This window comes from Acomys minous, assembly GCF_964271855.1.
Source record: "Acomys minous genome assembly, chromosome: 15".
Lineage (NCBI taxonomy): Eukaryota > Metazoa > Chordata > Mammalia > Rodentia > Muridae > Acomys > Acomys minous.
In genome coordinates, this window is record NC_140497.1 from 75,573,836 (window position 1) to 75,584,133 (window position 10,298).

The window sequence follows — 10,298 nt, forward strand, 5'->3', positions numbered from 1 at the left end:
CAACACAGTGTGAATGTTGTAGGATTTGGAATTTGAAGGTTTATTTTTACAGAAACTAGGTCCATACATTAAACTAGCAGATAGCTAGCAAGGAATATTGTTTGTCAGATACCATCAATGTCTCAGTGAAAGGGAGCAAGCCATTGGCTCCCAGGTCACTGCCACATCCTCCTCTTTCCCCTCATTCTCTCTGGCCAATTAGCTTTTCCTTGTACTGTTTTTAGTGGAGTACAGTGTATGCATTATAAATGAGATTATAAAGAGAAGAAAATGTATCATAGAATGTAAAATACAGGAGGCAGGGCATGTCGGCAGTAGATCTGAGGTCTCCAAGGGTGTGCTGCTAAGACAGAGGGGAAGCTATATTCCCTAAGATGCCAGCATCCACTTTGGGTAGTCACAGCTCTCGTAACTTCAGCTCTAGGGCAGCTAATGCTTCTCCTCTGCAGGAGCACCCATACTCACATGCACATAGCCGCACAGTCACACAAATTGATGCATAATCTAAAAATAAAACAATTTAAAAAGTGGTCTCTTAACAAATTCAAAAATAATAATCATATATACCCTTAAAACTGAAAGTCTGGAACTGAAATATGATCCAGCCCTTTACTGAAAAAGTTGGCCACCCCAAAATATTAGATACGTGCACATAAGCCTGAGAGGCTCTCATGCCAGGTGAGATGGTCATTGTAGCACACACTGCCTTTCCCACTGGGTGCAGCTACGAGGAAACCTGGACAGTGAGTGCTGCGTGCACAGTGGCTGTTTGGAGGAGCACCAGGCTGACAGTGGCCTTCCTTGTCTCCTCCCATGGCTGTCAGGCCAGCTCTCAGCAGAGCCTGACTCCAGGCAGTGGACATGAGTGCAGCCTAAGCTGTATACAAACTCCTAAAGATAAAAATGGGGACTACAGATGAAAGACCCCCTCCCACCAAAAAAAAAAAAAGAAAAGAAAAAAGAAAAAGAAATAAAAGGAGAGCTTGTGGGACACTGACAAAAAATGGAAGTTTCCTGTCATTGGGGTCCCCGAAGGAAAGGAGGAAGCATCTCGAAGAAATTAACATGATCATGGAGTGGTAAGAGCTTCTGTGCTGGGCTCACAGCAGAGGGCAGCCATTCTGGAGAGCAGCGTGGTGCTGTGGTCCAGAGCCAGCCATGTGCGGGCAGTGCTGCACAGCTGGTGTCCGTAGGGGTTTACCCACAGACATAAGCCCTTCTAAAATGAGCGCAAAACTCAGCTCCCAGATATCTCAACACTAACCTGAAATACGTAACAATCAGCAGGATTTGTTTGTTTGTTTGTTTTTAACACGTTTGGAGTGTTTGGAGACTTTACTAAATGAGTTTCCATAACCTGAAGATCTAGAATGTTCCAAACTGCAAAATGGAAAGCATCATCATTTTGTGCTCCAGGGTTTCTAATCTCTTAGGTGGGTGTGAAGGTGTCTGACCTGTAATCCTAGCGCTAAGGAGACAGCGCTGTGCAAGAGTCTCAGAGAGCCGAAGGCCAGCCTAGGCCACATGCTGAGTCCATGGCTGCTCTGAGTGTCTGCCTCTGTCTCAAAAGGAGAATGTATTTTATTTTACTGTTTTTGAGACAGAGTCTTTTGTATGTAGTCATAGTGGCCTCAAAACAACTTTTCATCTGAAATTGTTTATGAGCTCCTGTTTCTCCTGCTTCCACCTTGTGAGTGCTGGGACTCACCCTTGTGAGAGAGGGACCGCCATGATGGGTTTAGGTAGGGCCTCAGATTTCGTTCATGGCCTTGTGTATGATTGTTGAGACTTACCTCCACTACTGAGCTACAAACCCAGCTCCACACTTGAGGTTTTATGATCAGCAGTGCTCAGCCTGTAACTGTAAACCCATGTCCTGTTGAGGTGGACTAAAACCTTCAGGTACTTTCATACAGTTCAACACTATTCAGTAATAAAAAGTTAGAAACTATTGGTATACACAAACATTCAAATAAATCTCAAAAGCTTACATGACAGACAAAAATACAGACAAAAAAAGAAGAGTAAATTTGATTTTATAAAGATTAATGCTTGGCACTACCAGCTTAGTGCAAAGGAGAAAGTATTTGCAACCTCCATGTATACAGTGTTTGTCTCTAAAACATATAGAGAAAAATTTGCCACTAAATAATAGAGTTATAAATAACTCCATTTTAAAGTGAGCTATATAAATGACCAAAACCAATGAAAACACACTCAGGCTATCAGGAAAGTACTGGTTAAAATCACAGTGGGACACCAATTCACCACTTTTAGGGTAGCTATTGTTAGTGTGTGTGTGTATGTTTAAGTGTGTAAAATAAATGGTGAAAATGTATAGAAACTGCAAGTCTTCCATGTTGCTAGTGAGAATTTGAAATGCTTCAATCACTACCAAAATGATAAGGCAGTTCCTTGAACGGCTACATAGAATTAGCACATTATGCACTTCTGAGTCTAGAAGAGAGAAACTGTGCGTGAGACCAGGCGAGGATGCAAGCTGCCGTGTGGGTGCTTGGAACAGAACCAGGCTCCTCTGAAGGACAAGTGCTTTTAACTGCTGAGCTACCCCTGTAGCCCCTGAGTGTTATGATTTCAAAGACTGAATAAAAGCCAGTTGTTTGTTGTGGGAATATGTGTATGTAGAAAGGTCTTTGGAAAATACTCCATAGCCCAGGCAAGAATACAAAGAAAACTCAGATTTCCTGTGATCAATGGTAACAAACACGTTAACACTTTTCATTATTGTCCGTTCTCCTTGCATGCACTACTTTGGTTTCTGTATTCCTGTTACGTACTGAGTTTGGTATCCTTAACACTGTGGCTTAAGCTCTTTTCTATGTCATAAAAATTCTTGCATAGAATTTTAGTAGCTGTTTTATTGTTTCTTATGATAGATATATCATAATTTATTCAGCCTTACTCCTTTTGTTGGGTACTAGATTGCTGCTAATGTCTCCTTGCTATGAAATTGCCTCTATGAACATAAATTTTCATTTCTCATACACACAGAATATATTCTGTGTCTGTGTACAAATGAGTAGTTTATTGAAAAGAAGTCAGCATTTACTGAAATGAAAACGTGAAATATTTTTCCCATTCACTGCTTCCAGTTGTGCTCAGTACAACTTCCTCTCTTTTAGGCATAAGCAGCCATCAAGGCTCTAATGGCTGTTACTAGCTGGAAGCGTACTTAGTCCAGGCTCTAATGCCAGGCTTCTGTGATGTTAGTGACCTGACATAGGGAGTTCCTGGGTTCTCAGCCTTCTCCTGGAGTGCATGGGCCTAAGCTCCCTTTGGCTACAGCGCCTCTCTCAGGCCTAATTCCTCTGGGCTCTGGGTGTAGCTAGACCTGGCAGAGTGTGTGGAGGGGAAGGCTGGAGCCTTCTGCGTACCTGGGAGTTTGTACTGTTGGATTGTCGGTGCTTTCTGGACATCTCTTAATGGTTTGAAGTCCACATGTCACATGCTACCAGCAGCGTCCTCCTCTTGCAGGGGTCCCCGATCTCTACAAGTGAGGTGTCTGGAGCCTTAGCCATCTCTCCTGGCTTCTGATTCTACTTGGGATTGATAGAGAAGACAGTAGGGTGGCCTTAACTATTGGTATCTTTCTTAAATGTAGAACGTACGATACTACATTTTCTAGTTTTGTTTCTAGATTTGGGCCCTGTCATCAACCCCAAAGAACCTGTTTTAAATGCATGCATAAAATTTACAACAGCTGTTGAAACTGTTGCTAGGAATTTTTTCTACTGTCATTTTTAAACTGCAATACAATTCTTAGCCAAACAAAACATATTTTGTTTCATCTACAAAGCAGACACATAATAATAAACTAAAAGTCTACTGGATAAAAAGCCTAAAAAAATGTTCTAAAAATGAAAATTAAAAATTAGCCTAGTGTTCTTTTAAATAAAATGACACAAACAAAACTCTTTCTTGCTCTGGAAGAAAGCAATGGTCACTTTTGCTCAATCACTTCTTCAGTGTCTCTCAGTTCTGTGGTCAGTGCCATAGACCAGCAAACTGCACTCTGGGCAAAGCCCAGCTCTCCACCTGTTTCTATATGGAAAGTTTTGTTGGGACACAGCTGCACTCGTTTATGTATTGTTTTAAGTTCTGGTCTGCCCCAGAAGCAGCCCTGGGCAGTTGTAACAGAGCCCATGTGACCTACAAAGCCGTACATATTTACTGCCTTACCATTTACAGAGAGAGTACGCCAAGTCTGTTTTTTATATGCATCCTCCAGAATTCCTTCTAAAGCAGATAAGGTATGTGACTCATCTGCTTAGCAGTATTAAATTCCCACTCACTGTTGGTAAGATAAATCCCAAAGTCTTTGATTTGAACTCTCCTTGCAGGCAGTCTCAAACCACTGTATTAATATCTAATTCTCTATTTCCTAACTTTTCCACGTATAGCCTGAAGACCAGTTTTAACGTTTGGCCCTTGGACTTACTTTGTTTGTTTTGGGTTTTTTTGTTTTTTGAGACAGGGTTTCTCTGTGTAGTCTTGGCTGTCCTGGACTCACTCTGCTTATCTAAGGCATTAGTCCCCTGCAGTTCCCAGTTACAGGTGATCAGTCACCTGAAGATTACAGATCGTTATCAGAACTGCAGTATAACATTTTAGTTACAGAAGCTGGCCACTCTAAAAATACTTATTTCTACTTTATATTTGGGTAGGCTTTTGTTTTGCCTGTATGTACATCTTTGTACAACATGTTTGCAGTGCTCCGGAGGCCAGAAGGGCATCAGATTCCCTGGACCTGGGGTTACAGCTGCATGTATGCCACCATGTGGGTGCTGGGAATTGAAGCTGGGTCCTCTGGGAGAGTGGCCAGTGCTTTAACTGCTAAGCTACTTTTAAGTCAAAATGCAGTCAAACTTTTGTTTGATTTTGTTCCCTTTTGTTTAAGGTGCATTAAAAATCTATAAATTTTATTATACTTACTTATGTATTATATGTGTGTGTTTGTGTGTATGCACATGTACAAACATGCCACAGCATACTTGTGGAGGTCATAGAACAGTATGTTGGAGTCAGCTTTCTTCTTCTTCCATGTGAGATCTGGGGATTGGACTCAGGTCATTAGATTTGGGGGTTAAGTGTCTGTCTGCTGAGTCATCTCACAGACCCAGATTTGTAGTGTACATGGAGAGAGAGAGAGAAGGAGAGGAGAAGCTACATGGATGCAACACACTGTGAAATAATCAATAAATAACTGGTCATAATACTTTCAAATGGGATATTAAATTAGTTAAAAATTATACCATCTTAATTTCCCTGTAAAATGTAGAATGGTCACATACCTCACTGTAGTGCTTATGTCATGATGTGATGACTCTAGACAGCAGCACAAAACACCATTCACCAGAAAGGCATCAGCATACATCAGGGAGCATTTCAGATTGGCATGTTATCATTTCTCTTTGCAGGATTTAGGTACCTAATATATTTATACTGTAGCTATATTCATTCAGTCTTTAATCATTAAAAAAATAAGTTGAGAGGGCTGGAGAGATGGCTCAGTGGTAAGAGCACTGTCTGCTCTTCCAGAGGTCCTGAGTTCAATTCCCAGCAACCACATGGTGGTTCACAGCAATCTATAATGTTATCTAATGTGCATTGTATACATAATAAATAAATAAATCTTTAAAAAAATAAATTGACCCCTAAAAGGTTTCACAAAGATAAAACTGCTTTAATCTTAATGATATACATAGGTATCAGGTATGATACTGTATACTTTCTGTTGCCTTAAAAGTGCCTTATGCAGAACTGTCACTCTGGAAAACTACTTATGATTTTTGTTCTTTTAAAGATACATACTATTTATTTACAGTGTGTGTCATGTGTATGTGGGACATTTTGTTCTTTTGTCTGTGATAATTTTTAGCCCAGAGACTTTGCTTTATACACACAAATTTAAAAAGACTGAAAACTGAGCCAGCAAAATGGGGCGTCAAAGTTTTTCTTGTCTAGTGATTCACTTCAAAAACTAGAAACAGAAAGCCTCTCAGGGAGTGAATCTGAGGAGTAGTGTAAAATCATTGTTCTGAACAGTCTCTGTCTTTAGGTTGCTCGTATCACACATAGAATACAATAATGGGCTGTAGTAGTAGGATTATGCATTGTTTAAAGCTCACTTTTATGTGTTTTGCTTTTAAATTTTTTATTCTCTGTAAGAGGTAGAAATAGTTTTTGCCACTGCAATCCATAATCCTACAAAATATCCAGACAAGCTTAGTCAAGTGAGTCTCACTGGCCCAGGGGTCCTGTTTCTTCAGAAGTCTTTCTTCTCTCGTCACTTTTCTTCTTAAGTCAGAAATCCCCGAAGACCCTGAAAGCAGAGGGTCCAGTTTTTTGTGTACTGGTAGGCATTTTTCTTGAGCAAGTTTTCATGATCTACAAAGTTGAAGAGTATATTTTGTATACTATAAATAGCATAACACATAGCCCTCACACCTGTTGTCACATGTCTATAACGCTGGCACTGGGGAGACAGAGACAGGAGGACCCCTGGAGCTTGCTGGCCAGCCAGCCTAGCCACACTGCTGAGCTTCATGGTCATCAAGAGACTTGTTTCAAAGAGCAAGGTGGAACCCAGTAGAGGAGGACGTCCAACGCTGACCGCTGGCTTCCACTCACATGTGTGCACAGGTGCACTACATGCCACCCCCCTCCACACACACACATGAGTAAGAGAGAAGTCTCTAGTTGAGGGATGAGTGAATTGTTTTTTGTGTGTGTTTTTTTTTTTTTTTTTGGTTTTTTGAGACAGGGTCTCTCTGTGTAGCCTTGGCCATCCTGGACTCACTTTGTAGACCAGGCTGGCCTCGAACTCACAGCGATCCACCTACCTCTGCCTCCCGAGTGCTGGGATTAAAGGCGTGCGCCACCACGCCCGGCTAAGGGATGAGTGAATTGTATGTGTCTTTGGGATGTGTTTGGGGGAAATTACTTGGAAATTGTAGATCCTCATAGGAAACTTAAAAATGGCTCACTATGGTATATTCTATAAAGCAACTCTTGATATATAAATATATGAAGGTGTGTAAATTCTTCTAAAAGACTTATAGAGTTCTTGTGAGCTTTTATAGTAGAGTTTCTTACTATGTCATTGCATTAGGTAAATACATGAGACAGACTGTATAGAATGCAAGCAGATACAGTTACTAAATTGTGACGTCTGTGTATCCATTTCTTTCAGTTGGATATGCCAAGTGACCAGTTAGCTGCCAATCTTCAAGCAATTATAAAGGAGGTCTGTAGGCACAGGCCACTGGATCTGGGTGAGTAGCTTGGTGAGAGCAGACTTCCTAACACTCCAGTGATACTTCACAAATATGAAATATTAACACAAACAGTTAATGTACAGGTACTATAGCCACAGTATTTCCAGGGATTGTTTAAGTAAGATAAAATTTTCCCCCAAGGATTCTTAATTACCCTATTTATGAACCATAAGGTTTTAGAATGGGACTTCTTTATCAGTAACAAAGAATATACCACAAGCTTTTGTACATTTGCATATTATTTCTGTTAAATATATTAAGGTTTAAAAGAAAACTAATTGCTTTAAAGTATAATGGTGTTAAATAGGGAAAAAGCCATTTATGAAATAGTAGTTTGAAGCCAGTTGGCCTTATTATTTATTTCATAAGAAAAAGAAGGCACTCTTGTCATGGGAGGAGGTACCTTTTACAGGTGGGTGATTTTTGCCATTGGAGAGTCACTAAGTTGAGCAGTGTGGTGGCTGAAATGCAAGCTACTTCCCTGCCTTTAGCGAGGCCTGTGTTCCTCACACTAAGCACACTGGGTGCCCACAGGTGAGTAGTGTAATAATCAAGTTACTAAGACACACGTCTGAGCTGTGTTTGCCATCCCTGAGAAGTAAGCGCATTGGTGATTGAATATCCCACTTGTTAATTCTTTCATCCAAAATGTAGCTTGTATTCCATAGGAAACTTTGCTCTTCTGAGATAGCTAAAGAAGGATAATAGGCAATAAATTCTCTAAAAATCATGTTTTTCTCTTGCTGCCACTTTAGGTGAAGCCCTTAACTGTTGTTAGGAAGGGTCTTGTAATCTGTGGAGAATTTTATCAGCTGTCCGGTAACTCAGCGTTACCGTGTGTGTTGACTGCTCTTATTTAGAGCCTTTCCATCCGGTGTGAACGTCACCGCCTGCTCCCTTCACTGTGGGCTTTGTGGTGAACAGATTCCAGGCGCTCATCTCTGGAGGAGAGCAGTGAGTTACCAGTGAGCATGCGTTCCCAGGAGCACCCTAGTGCAGAGTTGTCTGGGATAGCAGCCCAGCGCTCTGCAGGGGAAACCGAGTCCAGTAAGCTTTCTTACGGCTATGTGTATCTGACCGCAGGGATCTGAGTGAGGAAGTCACAGTTGGCTCTGGTCTTTGTTCTAGGTCCGTTTGTGGTGCGAGCCTTCCTTCGTAGTTCAACCAGCGAAGGTTTGCTCCTGAAGATCGACTCATTGTTGCCCAAAGAAGCCGAAACCAAAGAAGCTGCCTAGAAGTGTCGTACTGTGAAATTATTAGGGGTGGGATCAATCTATAAAGCTGTATAATTTCTAGTTTGGCTCCTGTGTTTTCTTGTTCAGTACATTTAGAAATAAATTTTAACACTTTTTAAAAAAACAGTTTCAAAAATAAGGAAAGAAATGTCAGTTTCTAGAAATCTTGTCATGTTTCCTTTGTTTTAATTTTTTGTTGGTGTTGTTTATATTTTTCTATTCTTGGATCCTGTTGCATTTTCTCCTTAGCGTTGGTGGTCTGTATTTTGGTAGAAGGTAGGCCTAGAAGCAGTTTCTAGTGTTGTAACATTCCTTTGGGAGACATGGCCATATGAGGTAACGAAGCAGCCTCCTTCCTCACCCGGCTCATCACCATCATGCTGTTTGCTTCTGTGTGTGTGACTGGGGGGTGGGGGTGGGGCATGTAGAAAGTTGGGTGTCTTCCTCAGCCACTCTTCACTGTGACTTTTGAATATTAAGTGTGGCGCTCCCCAGGTGGCTAGACTGGCTGGCCAGTGAGCTCCAGGAACCCAGCTGTCTGCAGCTTTCAAGTCCCCAGTATTTTAGTGCCCTGGGAAGCTCAAATAACCAGGAACAACTTCTGCACCTCACAAAGCTTTTGTCCCACCGGAAAATAAAAGTTTAGGCACCATTTACCAAATAAGAGGCACAGGCCAAGACACTCACAGTGGTCATCTTTTATTGACTGTGTTATAGCTCCCACTTCACCCTCATAGCCATGCAGTAGGGAAATGGCATGCTCATGTAGAAGGAGTTGCACTTGTGGGAGGTCCAGCGTGGCAAATGAGATCAGTCTGCTGAGCTGGAGATCTTTCTGGCTCGGGCTCCATAGAGGTGTGCCACACCCGGCCTTGGGCTTTCTTAGCCACTGTTTTAACCATCAGGCTAAGCCATTGCTTTTTCATGTGTTCTGAGATAGACTAGACTTAGCATGTAGTGTAGGTTTCACATTTTTGAAGTATTGAATTAAAGTACTTAAGTTTCTTGGTTCTTGGGCACTGCTGATGTGAAAGCTAAGAGAAAGGTGAGGAATAGGTTGTGAAAAATAGTACATGACGGATTCTGAAACCCAAAGATTCAATATTATTTGAAGTCTCAATTTACAAAGAAGACAGGCTTTTGATTTTGATTTTACTTACTTTATTGTATGATTGAGACACACACACACACACACACACACACACACACACACACACACACACACACACTATGTACCCGTGGTGGTCAGAGGTGGGCATCTGATTTCCTGGAACTGGAGTTACAGATGGTTATGGGCCACCACTTGGGTACTAGGAACTGACCCCACATCCTTTCCAAGTGCTCTTAACTGCTGAGCATCTCTCTAGCCCCACATTTATGCTGTTTGAAAGTAATCATTTCTGTTATTCAAATCTCCAGAAAATGAATAACATGAAACTTTATTGCAATGTTCCCTCAATTGCTGAACATTTGAACATTTAAATGGTTTCAAGATCCCCCGCCCATTGTTTTTTTGTTTTTTGGGTTTTTGTTGTTGTTGTTTGGTTTTTCAAAACAGGATTTCTCTGTGTAGCTTTGGCTGTCCTAGACTCACTTTGTAGACCAGGCTGGCCTCGAACTCACAGTGATACGCCTGCCTCTGCCTCCCAAGTGCTGGGATTAAAGGGTGTGCCACTATGCCCAATAGCCCATTGGTTTTTTTAAAAGTGAGGTTTTAAAGTTTTATAGTAAATACTGATGAATCACAACTTTGGCTTACATATCA

General features: G+C 41.3%; 1 protein-coding gene across 4 annotated transcripts in view; it reads left to right on the plus strand.

Annotated features, from left to right (window-relative positions):
• Positions 1–8,593, plus strand: part of MRPL1 (mitochondrial ribosomal protein L1) — a 52,050-nt gene extending 43,457 nt beyond the window's left edge. For all 4 annotated transcript variants that reach the window (XM_084760203.1, XM_084760200.1, XM_084760202.1 and 1 more), the window contains 2 exons: positions 7,214–7,295; positions 8,427–8,593. In XM_084760203.1, the coding sequence (XP_084616329.1) occupies positions 7,214–7,295; positions 8,427–8,533 (189 nt within the window). In that variant the 3' untranslated portion in view covers positions 8,534–8,593. The remainder of the gene's footprint in view (positions 1–7,213; positions 7,296–8,426) is intronic.
• Positions 8,594–10,298: the final 1,705 nt, after the last annotated feature.